Here is a 17717-nt window from a genome sequence, read left to right as displayed (position 1 = left end):
ATCAAAGTAAGAAGTTCATGTTCAGCTTTGTTTTAAAGAACGGAAACCCCAAACTATGCACAATCTTGCACTGCAGTCTCAAAGCTGTTATGCCTCTCTCGCCCCATCAGCGTGCTTTTAACACTCCTTCCACAAAGTCCACAAATGAACACATCATTTATCGGCAGAAACTTAATATTCTAATCAATTTCTACTCGTTTTAGTAGCTGTATGTAAGCAGATCATTTTTTCCAGATGACTCGTACTCCAGAGGAGTACAAAGGACACACTTCAGACCCTTGTAGTCCCAACATGTGTGGTTTCCCCACACTGGGAAGGCCTGGAAGTGAGCCGCCTGGCCCAGTGCCAACCCAGACCACGCTCAGTCTAAACACAGCACCGGCAAGTGCTACTTTCTGACACTTCACTGCTACTGTAGAGTATCCTTTAGCTTCCTCCTCAGGGGCTGAGATTTTATACACAGCTCCTCACGCAACTTCCTTCATCTCATCCCTTCCCTCCACTGCAAGATTCAACCAGCCAAGCACAGTGGAATTAAAGAGAAACACTCATGTGACATTGCCTTGTGTTACCTGGGCATTTAAGCAAGAAGATACATTTATAAAGTTGTTGAATGCCCATGGAGACCTGGGAAATCAGCACACCAGGACGTTCTGCAAGGCTTCTCACTCAGTTCTACCCATTTAAATATATTTTGCCTCAGTGCTTTTTTGTGAAAAGTTAAATATTATCTGAATAGTTAAACTATTATTTTACTACTAAAAGAAGTATTTGAACCTGCACACATATTTAGTCCAGATACGCAAGTGGTTAGGAATTTTATTCCCTCCTTTCTGGTTACCACAGATACGTAAGCATGCATTCTCTATTCATCTTAGGAAATCCAAATTTTCTTTCCAATACAAAGTGAGTCTTTTCTCTACCACATTTATACCAAATGGCACTGTCTGACTGCACATTAGTGCTCCTGGCTCCATCTGTGTTCTGCTCTTCTTGGAAAGCACAAGGTCCGTAATGAACAGCGCTGGTTTGGCCAAAGGGAAAATGTCACCAGCTTGGACTGAGGGGTGGCTCGCACAGAGTGCTGCCACCTCCAGAAAGGTCTGGGCTCAGAAAGCCCCACTGAACATAATGGGAGGTGACAGCACTCAGCATCTCTCAGGAGGCAAGCAGAAGCCCACAGAAACAGAAGTCTGCTTTTCACACAAACAAAATTTGTCTTCTACAGAAAGCCTACACCAAAAATCAATTTGTGGTCTGAAAATTTGCAGTTGTGAGTAGTGCTGTTATTAATGCAATATCCTGGGAGGGGTAGTGGATTTTGAATCAATTACTGAGATGACAGAAGCAAGGTAAGTGCTTGATAAAGCATGCCAGGAAGAAATTTCCTGAAATACCCAGAATCTGAGTTTTACAGAAACTGCCATGTGCAGCATTGCTGAAGTCCAGATAAGGAACAAGATATTCAGACTGGTACTGTATCTCTTCTATACAATGACAGCAAGCGTTGCTCTCAAACGTGAGGGCAAAATAGTCTCTTGTTCCACCTGTTCAGCTCCTGCCTGCAATCACATTAATTCAGGGTCAGTTACCTCTTCAGAGCTGGCAGCAGTACGTAGCAATTTAAAACCACCCTCTGGTGCCTAGAGAAAATACCAAACACAGCTGAGAATTCAGATTTTCTTCCTATCTGGGACAAGCAGGAAACCAGTTTTCATGTGTTCCTGTTGCAAGCATCTGGTTTCCACTCATAGCAGTCAACTGTGCTTACAAAAGCTCCAGTTCACCATGTCTGCTAGAAATATCGAAGCCTAAATTGTCATCTTATTATCTCAAGTTAACACACTGTCACCGGGCACAGGCAAGGGACTACAGCAGATCCCAGTGGAAGCTTTTCCTAAAACTAGTCATTCTAGATATTAACCAAAATGTTAAAATTGCCACTTTTATTTTACTATGATTTAAACCATCCAAATTGCCTCTGCTCTGTTCAGTATTAGAGTAAAGTAATCCCAGGGATGCCAGGAAGCAATGAAAGAGCTGTCTTCAGTTATTTCCTTCCAAATGCTTTGAAATGAGGAGGGTAACCATGACCAGAGGAATTGAGAAGTGAACACTCTGAGCTGCATTTTTCCTGTCTGCTGATATTTTGACGCTATTTTCATGCACTGCAGGGCTCTTCCACACAGCTGATCTCTTGCAGGTCATCAGTCACAAAGGACATCAATCAGCACAAGAAACTCAATTGATTAAAGATAATCCGTATAACTACGGCAGGTGAGATGATCAAATCTTGGTAAATTTCATTGCACAACGAATCTGCAGTTACCCAGAGAAGAAAGAAAGAAAGAAAAACACAAAACCAACCAAACAAAAAGAATTTAACAAAATTTAACTTAGGAGATAAACTCCGTGGAAAAGGCACTGACCTTTTTTACATTTTTGTTTACATCAACCAAGTTGAGCAGGAAGATGTGGTCCTTTGCCCCGACTAGTAGCCGGCCCCTCTCCTCATCCGGCAGCAAGGTTCGAAAATCAAACCCCTCTGTTGAGCCCAGGAATGGGATGCAGCTGTTTGAAAGCAGCAAGTCTGTGGGAAAACGAAGAAAATCTTTATAATCAAAATGTTTATATATGACTCATCAGTGTCTTTATTATAAATACATGCAACCAGCATGGAGTGTACCAGGGAAATGAGTGCAGTCTTGGAGCATGTCTTTCCAGAGTTATAATACAATTCCTGTTAACTTCGGGTTCTCTGGGGTTTTTCTTACTTCCAAATTGGGCAATATTTACTTGCACAAAATATTTTTCTATATAAAATTTTCTTAACAAATTATCTGTATGGCATAAAGGAATGAGAAATTCAACAGAAATTAGAAACCAAGAAAGACATATCTTTGCAAGATGTGTGCTATATCTTTCCTTCATCCCAAGAAAACGAATTCTGTTTATATCACCATACTCATGGATACACATGATCAAGGATCAATACCTCACCGTATTTGGTGCTCCAGATATAAAGCAGCGAAGAAGGTCAATGCCAGCCAAGAATAATTAGGAGCAGGAAACAGTGGGTAGGAACATTTGAAGATCATCCAGTTCAACTCCCTCACTATGAGGAGGAACATCTTTCACTGGATCAGCTCGCTCAAAGTCCCACCTAACACAGCCTTGAACGCTTCCAGGGATGGGGCATCTGCAACTTCTCCGGGCAACCTGTACCAGTTTCTCACCATTCTCATCATAAAAAATGTCTTTCTTCTATCCAGTTTCTATCCACTCTCTTTTAGTTCAAAACTATTGCCCCTTGTCCTGTCCCTAAAGGCTTTGGTTAAAAAGTCCTTTTTTCCTTTTTTACATCTTTTTCACAAGCCCCTTTTATATATTGAAAAGTTGCAATAAGGTCTCCTCAGAGCTTTCTTTTCTCCAGGCTGAACAACCCCAAACCTCTCAGCCTGTCTTCATACGGAAGGTGTTACAGCCCTCTGATCATTTTCAGGGCTCTTCCTTCCAAGGTCCATGTCTTTCTTGAACTGGGTGCCCCAGAACTGCATGTAGGACTGTAGGTAATTAAGAAAAAAAAAAAAAAAATGCTCTATGAAACTAATGAAAGAACCTATACTGTTGCAAAAAAGCTAAAAAAGCTGTAAAATAAAAATTCTGTAGCATTTTGCCTAATGAATACTCTGTGGACGTAATTCTGGACGAGGACACAAACAACATATAGAAAAGAGCACAAGAATATTTAAGTCTTGTTGGGTAGTCATTACTTTGGGGAAAAGAAAATAAACATGTGAATCAGTTCTTCCACAAGCCAACTCTCCAAGCTAAACTATTTGGAAATCTTCAGACAGAAAGGCAAATCCTGTATTTAACGGGAAGATAAAATTAAGGGTATTTCCACCTTCCTGGCACTGGATGGACAATGTAGCATTCCTGCTAGAAAACCCAGACTTACCGCACAAGTTATTGGCATATCCTGATCATGATGAAAATTCGGGCCAGTGTTTTGGAGAAAAAAGTCCTGAATTAAATAAAGGGAAAAAAACCCCCACCCAAACATTTTTCTCCAAGGTCTTACACAAACCAAGTGACAGGCAAGAAAAGATTAAGTTCTAGTCCTGGCTAATGAACAGAACCATGGGAGAAAAATATTTTATCATTATTAATCTGACTACCTGGTATATAATTATGACAATTATTTTTTGGCTCAGTCACTTCTACTTAAGTTTGTGTACTTTTGTCTGGCTCAGTGCAGGATGTTGTTATGGTACAATCTGAAAACAAATTGTCATGCATTGCAGCTCCTATTCCCCTAGGTGAGATTTATTTGGCAGTACTTTGGGAAAAAATCTTGCTTCACACTGAAAAATTTTATCTGATGCTGAGCATTACATTACTATACACCAGCACTGTCCTTTCCCACATACCTTTCGTGAAGGCAAAGATGTCAGGATTTGTTTTCTAAACCAGTAACACTTTAAAAGATGTTTATTAATTGCCAGCAAGACCACTTTGGAAGCAGCTTATGGTTAACATGGTACTATAAAAACCTCAGTCCTCACCTGCAGAACACAAGTAACTAGCATACAGAATATGAGGAAAAATTCCTTCTCATCTGCAGTCACAGGAATTTGATCTAAGGATAAATTACATGCTTGTGCAAATGCTCTAAAGCACTTTCAGCACTTAAAGCCATGCAAAGCATGGGCCTCTGCAAGAGTGTCAATTGCAAAAATATGTGGATTTGATTCTTCTCCACATACATGAAGGACGATGACTGAGACTGCTGTCTACTTCCAGTTTCCTTATTTGAAAGGAATGATCTCTGAAGAGACCATCCCAAATGGACATTTGTCATCTGTTGTTTAACAGTTCTAGAATTTCTCAGTAAAAAAAAACCCACCTAGAACAGCTACAACAGTGAGGGAAAATGCTGCCTCATGACTGAAATGCCCAAGTGGGAATGAACCCTGCCTGATCCTTGTACAATCATTTCTTTCACTGCATCGTAAGGAAAACATCTGTAGAATATTCCAGATTGAAATGACAACACTGCACACTCCTTTCTTACTGGTGCAAATGACAACACAAGCTGCAAAGTGGTGAAGAATCACGTTTGGTACCTACTATTGAAAACAGCTTGGAAATAAGACTCTGAGCATGGCCACTGATAAGATTATAACTGTAATATGATCTAATAAAACTTTACCAGTAAATATTAACAGAGGGTTGATTAAATTTCAGCTAGATTAATAATTGTTCTCAGTCTATAAAACAACGCATTTTATTCTTACGCATTGAAATTTCCCTTCACAGCGAGACATATTTACTATCACCAAGGATATTGCACTGGAAAAATTTACTGTGAAAAGCACATTTCCCAATGATTCTCAAGCTTAGAGCAAGCTGTTGATTTGAATCACTGCATCTCTGCAGCCTGGCTAACACAGAACCAGCATTCTCACAAGGTACAGTAACAAAGTTACAGGGATGGTCTTTCATGAGTACGCGTTCAGCACTCAGTTTATGGTCTCTATTTGCTGTTTTCCTCAAAATTAAATACTTTTTTCCAGCCCGGTGATTAACTAAGTATCCAGCTAACTCCCCTTCTGGGTTAATATTTCACTGCTGACTGATAGAAGCTGGAATAGTGACTGGGTTTTATTCATTTCACACAGTATCTCGGTGGACTTGGCTCAAAACAGCATGATCATTGCTTACTTATAAAATCTCCAGCAGCAGAGCCACAGCAAAGAGACTTCAAAAGTAAAAATCTCATTCTGTTCTGATCATATGTATTTGCATTTATAAAACATATTTACACTTGTTAGCATCAAGTCACATGTGTGGTGACCATGTTGCCATTCCTCAACTCCAGCATGCTGTCACAATGCAGCAATGTAGAACCACTTGGTTCAGAATCAGAATGCCCTTTGTGACTAGGTACAGATTTTTTTTAGTGACAAGCCATGCCTAAATTAGCAGAAAGGGAACATCTCAGCCACTTTCAAAACAGTTACAGACAACTTTGAAGGACTCTGAAACTAAAGGCTGTATAACTTTCATATACAGGAAAGAACAAAGGTTGCATCACTTGCCTTTAGGGAGGAGCAAGTCCTTTCTCATGTTGGAGAATACACGTGAAGGTTTACATGGGCATTGTAGAAACTCAAGCAAATTTCTGGGATAAAGAAAAGTATTTCTAGCATGACTGCAGCAATTTATCCAATTCCTAAGGTATGCTGAGTTTAAAGTTGACCAGTTGACCCCAGATGTATTGGTAGGAAGGCAAAGAGAATAAATACTTCCGGACTACTACCAATCTCTACAATGTAGTGCAAGAAGTAAATGACATTTTGTTTAGCTGCATGTCACCATGGACAAAGCTGTGCATGTGAAGTGGCTCTCATTGATATACAATACTATTAGGCCTGGTGAAAAACGTAATATTCATAGAACAGCAGGGCCTCTCCAAAAGGATACAGACAACTGGGAATAGAGAAAACATGACTTTCTGTGTTCACAGTTTTGTGTTAAAACCTTGGTTATGAGAAGCCCAAAAAAGAGCTGTGTACTAAACCACATGTTTTGCAGTTAGGGACTTCTCTGTTCATCTTTCAGGACGGAATTGTTCCCCAGGAGGGTATTACAGTCATAAAAGTGACTGTGAAAAGAACACTTTTCCAAAGATTCCTAAAAAATTCAGGAGTACTCTGCTGTAGAATTTCAGGCATTTCAGGGCATTTTCACATCAACCTTCAAGCATCTCTATGGGTTTGCTCAAGAGAGAGCACACGCAACATATCCAACATCTCTGTTTGCAAAATGGCATTATTTCAGGCAGGTATATAGGAACGACGTTCTCTAAGATACAGAGGCTTAAATATAAAGAATGTCACGTTTCAGGCAATTTGAGACACTTCTCTCCTTTTATTAATTTTCCAAACATAGCTATCCAGATATTACTGAAAAGGAGACAATCTACTATAGTAGGGTAGCTCAATTTCCTAAACTAAGACCAACTTTGCAAAATAGTTGTACACTGATAATAATAAAGGACCTCTGGAAGCAATGCTAATAAAGAATTCCTATTATAAAAATTTGGACTACCTATTCTCCTATGGTAAAGTGAGCTACAGGTCACTGAACAACTACATCAAGTCCCTAACAGGCCAGTTTCATGTCTTTGAGGTGTGCCAAGCAACCTCTCTCAGTCCGTAGTCTTCTGTAAGGATGTGCAGGTGGAGCCAGTTTCTGCCTCGTAGACGTAGGAACATCACAACAGCACCGTGGTAAACTGGAAGGTGAAGGGCAGGGCAGTGCAGAGATGTGTGTCTGCACAGTGAATCCGTGTGCCGCAGCATCTTCCATCCACGGGAGCAGGAAAGCAGCTTCAGGATTGCCAGTGAAAAAAGGAAGAATTATGCAGTGCTCACGTGGTTGCCATCGGGTGTGAGCCCCCCCAGCACAGCTCTGTGCAGGGAATTCCTCTCAGTGGCCGGAGAGCAGCATCCAGAGGCGAAATCGCAGCTGACCGTAAGCTCGCATCGCCTCTGCGTGGGCGGCCGGATCTTGGGCCAGGTGCTCAAAGAGGTTGAGCGGCTCGACCGCTCGCATTGCCGGCGGCAAGCTGATCTCTGCAGGAAGCCTCTGGTTGCCTAGGACAAAGTGCTCCAGGCGTTTCAACTGCAGGCAGCGGCGCAGGTATGCCATGATGTCCCACAGCCGCCGTGCAAATTCCCTCCTGCGCCACTGGGACAGCGGTACGGTGGTCAGCACGTGCATGACCACAGTCTTCCAGGTCGAGCTGGAAAAACCTGTGCCCCTCAGGATGCAGGTGAAGAGCTGCAGGCATTTCAGGTGCAAGCTCTCACACGGCACCTGCCTGGCGACGTGCTGGAAGAATTTTGCCTCTGCCACAGCGTACGTCTCAGGCCACGCTGTGCTTGCGATGGAGTCGGCCTCGGCGGGCTGGCTGCTCACAAAGATGCTGGAGCCGCCTGTCTGGGCCTCTGTGGGCTGGCTGACCGCAAAGATGTCGGAGTCCCCGTGGCGCACCCCAAACAACATCTCCACCACCAGGCTCTTCTTGCCTTTGCTCAGCCGGAATTGGCAGGACCGGCTGCAGGGCTGAAACACCAAGTGCCATGAGTACGACTGAGGCAAATGCAGCCACGAGCATCTCACCAGCTGGTAGAACCAGTGGGAGGTTTTCTCCACGTCCAGGTAGGAGCCGGTGCAGAGTGTCTCTAGGAGGCTGGGCTTCTGCTTCTGCCGCAGCTCCTCCTGCGAGTGGTGCAGGAAGCACAACAGCTTCTCGCCCAGCTGCTCCCTCTCGCACGTGCACACCAGCTCCACACGGACGCAGAAGGTCCTTGCTGCCATCTGCCCTCCACTGTTCAGCTCCAGGTGGAAAGCGTGTCCCGGTGGGGGATTCAGTGGGACCAGCACGCGGTACACCCCATCCTGCTCACGGGGACTCCAACCCTCAAAGGCACTGCCCACCCCGATGGCTTCTTGAGGCACCGGGTAGAAACTATTGCTCACGCTGTCAATAAAGACACGCGTGAAGCTCTCCATCAGCTCAGCTGCCACTGAGCGACCTTTCTCCACGTCCTCGACGGGACACTGTATGCGATCCACTAAAAGGATCCCTCGCTTATTCCCAGCATCACGGGCGTCTTCTTCCTCTTCAATTCCACCACGGCTGCCTTTGCCCTTGCCAGCATAGCCTTCTTTTTCACTGGCAGCCACATGACCTTGTTCTCCTTCTTTTGCATCTTCATTCTTCTCTCCATTCGCATTTGCATCACCCTGTTTCTCATCTCTGTTTGCAACACTGGTCTCTTCATTTCCAAGGTGAGTGGTTTTTTCTTCAGTTGCAGCAAACCCACTGTGGTCTATTGCCTTCCCACCATCACTGGTGTCTTCCTGCCCAATCCAATCACTGCTTTGTTGTTCACTGGCATCACTGCTTCCCTGCACCTTCACATCTGCTTTTTCTTCCTTTCCATCTACCTCGTATACTCCTTTATTTACATCATCACTGTTGCCTGCCTTCATATACGCATCATTGGTTTTTTCTTCATTTCCATCTCCGTCTTCCTTTCCAGCATCCTTGTCTGGCTCCACCTTCACATCCTTGTTTTCTCCTTCATTTACTTCATCTAGGTCTTCCACACCTCCAGTAACATTGCCAGGTTCTTCTTCATTTCCTTCGGCAGTATTGTCTCCTGGCATATTCCCATCACTCCAGCCTTCATCTTTCTTTGCATCATGGCCATCGTCACTTTTAACATCACTGTCTTTCTTCAACTTCACATCTTCATCTCGTTCATTGGCATCATCATCGTCTCCTTCATTTGCAGCCACAGGACTGCCTTCTTCATTTCCACTGCCGCTGTCATCTGCCTCCACAGTCACATCTATGGTTTCTCCATCTCCCTTGGAATCCAAACTGTCTTCTTCCTTTTCTTTTTCCTTCTCCTCTCCCAAGATCTTGCAGGAGCTCTGGTCCTTGCCGCTGCTGTTGGTTTCGCTGGCTTCAGGACTCCTCCTGCAGCTAAACCACAGGCCCAAGAGGAGCAGGAGTCCAGCAAGAGCCCAGAATGGCCACTGCTGCAGGGCACCAAAGAGCAGGGCTCCCCAGCCCTCGTCCTGCTGCTCCGGGGGCCCTTGCTCCAGCTCCTGCAGCAGCCGAGCCATCTCGCGGTCAAGCAGCTCCTCACGCTCCTGCATTCGCCGGTGCGTGGCCTCATCCAGCCCATCCCCAGCTGGCTGGGGGTACTGGATCAGGCTTTGCACGAGCACGAAGAGCAATGACAACAAAGCCATGGTCTGCAAGAGGACACACAGAAGGGGTTCAGTAGGGCCAGCATGGAGGCAGCCAGTGGGGGGCAGGAGCCACAGGGACGTGGCAGCAGGAAGGAGAGGGCCCCCGGCAGCTGGCAGGAGGCAAGGCCTGCACCGCTGCCCCAGCAAGCACCGAGCCTGAGCAAGGCACTCCCACCAGGGGCTGGGCCCTGGATGCAGGGACAGAACACACGCCCCCGGTGCCGGCGCTTCTGCCCCAGCCCTCCCCCAGCCCTGCCTCCCCACCGCCTGTGTGCACTCACCGCTTGCCCAGGCTCTACTGGGGCAGCGGCAACCCATGGGGCCTTTAATAGCTGCCCCCATTGTGACACGGCCCCTGTGCTGTCACAGGCCCCAGAGCGCATCACAGGCCAGCCCCACCCGCCATCCCCAGCCCGGGAACTCATCATGGCCCTGGGCACCCAAAGCCTCAAGAGACACAAAGTGCAGACCCATCAGTCGTGAACCTGGGAACCCCAGAGCTTCCCTGTACAAAGCAGGCACAAGCGCCCTCCCACACAAACCCTTGTCAAATATAAATATGGGTGACATGATCCATGGATGCTCTTGGTATATAGGTGTAAGCTTTTATTTAATCTTGGAGGGGGACATTTTTTATTAATAATATTTATATTGATTACTTTTGGGGCAGTATGTCATATAGGCTAATGTTTTGTTACAGATTTAGTGAGAAATCTTTCTGAAAGAAATCCAGGCTGCTTGAATGATGCACAGGAAGATCTAACACCCTCCTTTAAGAGGCCCAGTAAGTTAATTACAAAATTTTGGTGTCTTCAGCAACCTCTCAGCTCTTAAAACTCTATGGTTCAACACAGTGCAAAATTCTGGGATAGCCAGGATTTTGTTCAGAAAGTAGAATGTCTCCTTTTTCAAATTTGTAGCAAAGATGTACATCTGTCACTCCCACCATCTTCAAAATTGTCTGCCTTAAACAGAGTTAACCAATCTCTCTGACTTGTTTGATGTTGCGCTGGTTAAATAAAGGAAATTCTGACTCTTTCTGCTATCTCTGTGTATTTATCTCCAAAGGACTGTGAGTACGGAAGAGTCATCCCCTATATTCCTCAGCTCTTCTTTGGGGAACTCACCTAGAAATGGAACTGCAGAAATGGGGAGGGAGGAAAAAGAAACAGGATGTGAATCGAGCACCTGCATAGTGACCACAGATGTCCACTGCTAGACAGACACTGACGTCAGGCAGATCGTGCCCTCCAAATAGTGCTCAGAAAGAGAACAAGTTTGGGATTTCTGAAACTGCTCTGAATTGGATTTGCTTAAACACATGTCATTAGTAAAAGTAATCAAAGAAAGAGTTTTGATCCCTCTTCCAAGCTGATGCCACTTATCATGTCTCTTCCCTGCATTCTTCTAGGGAAGCTGTTTTTGATGTTGTCCCGTCCTTCTTTTTATAAGGGAGCAAAAATCCTTTGTCAAGTATTACTCTTTCGGTTTTGTTTCCTCTCATCTTCTGAGATATAGTAAAGTGAACATTCAGCAGAATAGTTTTGTATTTTTTGAACACAATTCTTCTTTTATCCAATTGAGGCCCTTCTGTGATCATGAAAAAACAGCCTCCAGTCAGTGACATCAAGAGTTTACACTCATAAGAGCTTGACACGGGTCAGTTCTCCAAGGTTATTCTTAGTTCAACTGCTATGTAAGCTGTTGATGTCACTGACTGGAGGCTGCTCTTCAGGACATTATATATATGATAATTATATGACAGAAAATGCAACATAGAGTTGAATCTGACCTTCAAGTTCACTAGCTTAAAAAAGGAAAAAAAATGTCTGCAAGAAATTTGCTGCTTTTCCCATTACTAAGATGTAATAAATGCCTTCAAGTTTATACTCAGTCGACGGCAGATACACATGGACAGCAGCGCCCATCCATCTTCAAGCTAGGGTACATTTTAAGTCTCAATGATCACTGCCTCCAGAAAGCATTTTTGAGACAAAACAGGCAAAGTCTTTTGCATATCTAGACAATCATCCAATACTAGGATCTTCACTCTCACATGAACACTTCATGTTTTTCCATAGAGGAATCTGAGATAGATTTTTCTGACAAATAACAGACCACCAAAAATTAATTAAACGACAAACAAGGGAAAAGCACCACTTCCTCACTCAGCACATTTTCCTTGATTTTCATTAAGCATTCAGATTTACAGACGCTGATATTGCCACAAGAGCAGTTTTTTTCTGGTTTTACTTCCTCTTCTAGTAGAGCAAGCACAGCTGCAAAATGCAAGCTCATTTCTAGGCTCTCTTACACATCACCAGTTTACCACATTCCAACCAGTCATAGCTGTGCAACACCCCGTCAGGGTACTGGGATTACTGCAGTGTCACAGACAGCTTAAGTGAGGCTCATGGAGCTGTACAGTTTTAACTACGTTTTATATGTATAATTAAATGATGCATGACATGGAAATAAGCCAGCTGTACTGAAACTGAACAAACTAACTGCTGTGATGCAACAGTTAAGCATCTCATCAGTTATAAAATGAAACAGGTTTAAAGCAAAAGCAATATAGAGAACAGAATGCTTGACACTGTTAAATAGCATGTTCAAAGGATAATTTTTGAACATTAAGGAAATGTACTCACCCAGTCAAATTTTCAAAAGAATTCCTGGCACCAAAATGTTCTCTGTTTGCTTTTTCACCATGTTTTAAGAATGGATCACTCTTAGGGGGAAGAAAATCCTGTGTGCAAAACACTGCGGGAAACTAAACAATCCTTAAACATGGCTAATTGCCACGTGGAGCTGATGGTTTAGCACGGTCATCCTTCAGCAGAGGAGAAAGAACTGCCTGTCTTTAGTTTACTTAGGTAAGATGAAAAAAGTGAGGAGTGTGAATTTGATCTCGCTTCAATTTACTTCAGTGGAAAAACTCTGGCCATGACTTCAGTGAGAGTGAGACTGCATCTTAATTCATTCTATATGGAGAAAAACAAACCAGCTGAGAATAATGCTTTTGTTTATTAGATTTAAATTACTACCATAGTCGTTTTGAACAGTGCTAAGTAAATCCTGCTTTAAAAGCCAAACCTTGCCTTCAGTCGTGCTTATTCCTCTGTACTGTGTCACAGTGCAGGATTCCTGGTCCTCTGACCAAGTCACGGCTGTCAAAGTAAGCATGGTTTGCTCTGGGGAATGGCCACATTCCCACACGGGAATGATACATGTTTGTGGATATCACTGGTGACAATGCCCAAATCTGGCCTGGTGCATGCCCCCCAGCCAAGAAACTAGGGTGCACGCTTTGGTAATATAAATGCATTCACTGAGAACACAGACTACACTTACTGAAATGTCCATGAAAAGCAGCCAAGTAAATCAAATCAATAGGGTTAAATTTGCAATTTCTCTCTTTCTGCAGGAAAATTTTAGGATAGCCACAAATTGAGAAAAATTTGATTTTTTTTCTTCTTTTTCTCAGAAGGCAATCAACATTCTGGGTCTGGCTATTCTTTACTTCTCCCTATGAAGTAAAATCTAAAAAGACACACACGATATTTATGGAAGGACCTCCCAATGAATTAGGAAAAATTATTACTCAGAAGATAAAACAGAAACAAGACTGTCTACACTGTATGAATTAAACATACGAGAATTAGGACACAGAGCCTTCCATTCTTTAGTAACAGAACTGATGCTGTCCTGAAAATGACATGAATGAATTAGACTGGTGTATGAAAACCTTCTGCATCTGCTCTAGAGGTTGGAATGAGGATGTTAAATGAGGCAGCAGACAACAAGGATGTGCTGCTTAGGGAAGCTGTGGTTGTGGAGTTCTGCAGTTTGGATGAAGGTCACAGGTTATCTCCATCTACATGAAAATGAGTGATAAATACACACTGTCGGTCTTAAGACTGAAAGAGTACTAGGCAAAGAGGGTTAAAATATGGAATATTACTCAAAATCATCCCCTGGTTTTCTAAAGATCCTAATCTTCTATTAGAAGACAGTTTGTTACCTTCTCCTAATATTAAAACTACAGTAATAAAAGCACCTCAATCTTGTAGAAGTATCTAAGATACACAGATTAAGTAAGGTATATGCACTGAGAGCACCCTAAAAACATCACAAGAGGAGTGACAATTTCTGGGATAGTAATGACATGAACAAGTATCTAACTTAAGTCTGAGTGAATAAGAGTATTTTTCAACTAATGGATATGGGAAAATGTGAAAAGATGAGATACGTGATTAAAGATCATAGTGGATTTGATTAACACAGGTGGAGAATATATGACTTTGATTCTGTACTACAACGTATTTTAATTGATTTGTGTGTAGTTTTAGTTTTATACATGCACAGTTTTTTAGAACACATCTTTAGACTGGGACAAACAATAAAGGAAATCCATTGTACGACTTTACATTGATCCCGACATCATTCACTGGAATATCTTAACATTTCCTGCACAGATTCCCATTCGTTAAGATGACGACCTTGAGAAGAAGGAAACCTATAGCTGCCATTCAGAGAAGGTCTAAAATTTTAATTGCTGTTTGAACACAAAGGAGCTTTGACATGCTGTGGTTTATTGAAGCACTCCTGCAGTTATAGACACATCTTTAACCACCCTACCCTCTCCCTCTTCCTCCATCCACCACTGATTGATGCAACTGGAAAATTCAGTAACTGCAAAGTCCTGCTTACTTCCAGCTCTCCTGCCCCAGCAAATGCTCAGCTCTTCTGGGAAGATGGAGCTATGCCATAAACTCATTGCACATGAAAGGAGACGAAACCTTCCCTTCAAAGACACGTGTGACCAGGTTTTTGGAACTGCCTGACGTGGCCAGTTCTCATCTGTTTTCCATAAAGAAGGAGAAGAGCCCTGTATTCTCCTCTTCATGATAGTTCAAGTATTAATTCCAAAGAACAGAGATGCCAGGACTTGTCAGTGACATGACTAACAATTTTATGACAACTGGCAAAACAGTTCATTTCTCCTACATCTTATTCTCAGAAACCTTGGAATTGTTTTGTCTGAAAGATTTGGGGGGAGGAAGGTAGACTTAATTCTCACAACTATATTAAATACTCAGTATATGTGATATCCTGTTGTCAACACACAAATATATAGTTTGATTATGATAAGCCATACTGGAATCATTTACAGTACATAAGTGTGAAAAAACAGCATTAAATTTTTTCTTGTTCCATGTGGAAAAATATACACCTTCCAACCCCCCAAGAAAGTAAGACAAAGCACAATAAATTCTGGTAATTCTCTTTCTTCCGACTTTTCAGTTCCATCACAGCTCTCAAAATTAAGATTTATGTGCTATTTTGCATCTGCATCTGTTGTTGATTTTCCCCCCCTACGGGGATATAGGTGAATAAGTTTGGACAGGAAACGGTATCCCTCAAGCCAAACTGAAAGGTTTATAAAGTTGCTAATAAAAGTTTGGGTCAGGGCCTAAATATCAATCATCTGCTCATCATCTTTTTAAACGAGCTCAGGCATTTCCCCAACTGTTCCCAGCAGGTCTCTGCCACTATTTTAAACTAAGATTTCAGCCATTTTTTTTCCCCTGTGTTGACCTCAATAATTTTTCTTTCTCCCCCTCTTTACCTGCCAAAGGCATCCATCAGGATTTTGCCAAAGGCTATCTGCTTTTGAAGTTGAGAGGAATTCACTAATCGTGAGTGTCAAATCCACAATAAATGCCGTCGCCATGTGGTACATGCTGCTTTTGGGAATTATCTCAAAAGGCCTGGCTGTGAGAAGGCCGGCTGTATGTTAGGAGGGTTTTACTGCTAACTTTCGTAACTCACGTCAGGTCTTTCAGTTTCTCTATTCATTGGCTTCAGTGAGTGCAACTGTTTCCCAAAGTAATAAAAATGTTGTCAAGATCCCTTGATCTTGCTTCCTCTGTCTCTCTCACACAAACACATCCAAACACATTTATATACACAGTGGAATAGCATGCCCAGTGGCACGCAAATCTAGCAAAAGAGAAGCTTGTAAATAAATAGCAAGTCATTCTGCTTACTCAATAAATTTCTCTGGGTGTTAAACTCATGATAAACATATCATAAGCCCCAATGAAGGCTTTACAGCCTGTCCCATCACACCATCCTGAGTGTAACTCTGCAATGCATAGGAAGACATAAGTTTGAAAAACAGAGCAGAAATAGCTCCCATAAGGGCAAGGTGCTGACACAGCTGAAACATAACTAATGGGAGAGCATTTGTTTTCACTAAAGAAGAAAGTATCAGTGACACACCTCTGTGCCTGTGCAGGTGTGCTGTACATTCAAAGCAAAAAGAAATCTACCTTCTTTAAAAACTTGTCCATTAATACATAAATATGTCTGTGTTGAAATCCCTCGGTACCATTCTTAACAAGAACTACACACAAGACTAAGAAATTCTGCAGAGAAACACGCTTTTGTGATCCAAAGAGGCAAGGAGAAAGAAAACCACCTATGAAGAGTTTAACATACCCACTTAGTGATAGAAAAAGAATTATTACAAAAATAAATGTCAGTCCCCTTGAAACACTTGAGTCAGCTCTCTCAACTTCCTCTGATGCTGTAGGAAGGTGTGAACGTCCTCCATGTCTCACATCATCCCTACCAGCCACATAGGAATGTCTCCAATGCACCTCAGAGTGTTTCAAGTACCACTCCCCTCTAATTTATGTAGAGTCTGTTAACATCCTCTTGGAGCAAACAGAAATAATACTTTTAAAAGACAGTTATACTTCAGAAACATGTGCCCCGACACAACAAAAAGCCCAGATTTTAATACTGCCCCGAGGCAGAATTCATCCATCTTTAAGGCTTCTATTATGTATTTCCTGGTTAGTAATACAAAAGAACTGCTGGCACTATCACATCAAAACGGAAGTGGCAGAATCAGAAAAACTACTGAAAAGTTTACCTTTATAGGAAAGCTTCAGTCTTGGGATATTTTGTTTTGACATTCCAGTGACTGGAAGGAACAGCATCACTAAAGACAGCGGGCTGCAGGCACGTGGCACTTGCAAAGCTCTCATTCTGCTCTCCTCTTCTGTACCTTCTTTTGTACTATGGTGAAGTATCTCCCCACTTTTCAAACAATCCAAGTTTGATCTGGAAGAAAAAAAGAAAACATCTGCAGATCTGCTTTACTGCATAAGTAACAATTCTGTAAGCAAGCCAGACCTATCTTTAAGGAGCACCTCAGTTAATTTCTTTGCTACAAAAGTAGTTTTCCTCTAGTACAAGTAAATATGTTTTGTTTCCTTAATACTAAATTTACACATTTTGACATTGGAAAAATATGTAAACTTTTCAGACACCAGTGTCTAGCCTAGCTAAAGTTTAAGCACAAATTAAATTAATGCAGTATCCATAAAAAGAACATCTGACATTCAAAAGTGACCATGCAACTTGATAGTTAATACCAGTCCATTGGATATCTTGTATGTTTTATAGCTCTTTTTGTCTCAGTACAACAGCTATTGTGTGTTTATGCTATGACTAGAATGAACTGAAATGTCTCAGATGCCATGGGGGTACAAGCTGAGTGAACAGTGAGTACATATCCATATCCATCAAAAACTTTTCATAAATAAACTAAGAAAACTGGACAGAGCAAGCAGTTGTGTTTAGTTTTAATAGAGAAAAAAGTCAAAGCGGATGATGGATTTAAAAGTGCTTTCAGTATGATATTTCCAGCAGAATAACTGCCTCAACTCATCCACCAAAATGTCCTATAAACTTTAATGAGTGTTTCAGGCTGGGGTCAATAGGCTGATATGGGATTTTGTTAGCACAGTGTGCAACTAAGCCAGCTTTGCAACACTTTTCACTTAGTAAGAATCACTCAT

General features: G+C 42.4%; 3 protein-coding genes across 7 annotated transcripts in view; all 3 read right to left on the bottom strand.

Moving 5' to 3' along the window:
• LOC138110980 (semaphorin-3D-like) overlaps nucleotides 1–17063 on the bottom strand; it is a 31298-nt gene extending 14235 nt beyond the window's left edge. For 2 of the 5 annotated variants that reach the window (XR_011151184.1, XM_069016122.1), the window contains exons 1-2: nucleotides 16787–17063; nucleotides 2430–2590 (exon numbers count right to left, since the gene is read on the bottom strand). Coding sequence is in view for 2 of the 5 variants with exons in the window: in XM_069016122.1 (XP_068872223.1) it covers nucleotides 2430–2590; nucleotides 16787–16901 (276 nt within the window). In the remaining 3 variants the exon portion in view is untranslated. Of the gene's footprint in view, nucleotides 1–572; nucleotides 641–2429; nucleotides 2591–3000; nucleotides 3574–16786 lie in introns of those variants that run through there. The other 3 variants (XR_011151185.1, XM_069016123.1, XR_011151188.1) reach the window with 3 other exon arrangements.
• On the bottom strand, nucleotides 7463–9069 carry LOC138112073 (inositol 1,4,5-trisphosphate receptor-interacting protein-like 1). The gene has a single exon (XM_069018760.1). The coding sequence runs from the start codon at nucleotides 9067–9069 to the stop codon at nucleotides 7498–7500; it is 1572 nt and encodes a 523-aa protein (XP_068874861.1). The 3' UTR covers nucleotides 7463–7497.
• On the bottom strand, nucleotides 9092–10314 carry LOC138112069 (uncharacterized). Its single transcript, XM_069018758.1, has 3 exons — nucleotides 10240–10314; nucleotides 9189–9843; nucleotides 9092–9111 (listed from the first exon to the last, which is right to left on the bottom strand). Exons 1-3 carry the CDS (start codon nucleotides 10312–10314, stop codon nucleotides 9092–9094), a joined length of 750 nt encoding a protein of 249 aa, XP_068874859.1.
• Nucleotides 17064–17717: the final 654 nt, after the last annotated feature.

The sequence above is a fragment of the Aphelocoma coerulescens genome, chromosome 5 (genome assembly GCF_041296385.1).
Source record: "Aphelocoma coerulescens isolate FSJ_1873_10779 chromosome 5, UR_Acoe_1.0, whole genome shotgun sequence".
NCBI lineage: Eukaryota > Metazoa > Chordata > Aves > Passeriformes > Corvidae > Aphelocoma > Aphelocoma coerulescens.
Note: the sequence above shows the minus strand (reverse complement) of the source record. Positions and strands in the feature narration are given on the sequence as shown.

Bases quoted from the DNA above. Each gene is read 5' to 3' on its own strand.
- LOC138112069 (XM_069018758.1), bottom strand. From the start codon at position 10,314: ATGGGTCTGCACTTTGTGTCTCTTGAGGCTTTGGGTGCCCAGGGCCAT. The intron at 9,844-10,239 runs GTGGGGCTGGCC...GTCCTCTTGCAG, and splicing joins TCCCGGGCTGGGGATGGCGG to ACCATGGCTTTGTTGTCATT. The intron at 9,112-9,188 runs GTGTGGAAGACC...GATGCTGGAAAG, and splicing joins ACCTGGCAATGTTACTGGAG to GAAGACGGAGATGGAAATGA.
- LOC138112073 (XM_069018760.1), bottom strand. From the start codon at position 9,069: ATGAAGGCAGGCAACAGTGATGATGTAAATAAAGGAGTATACGAGGTA.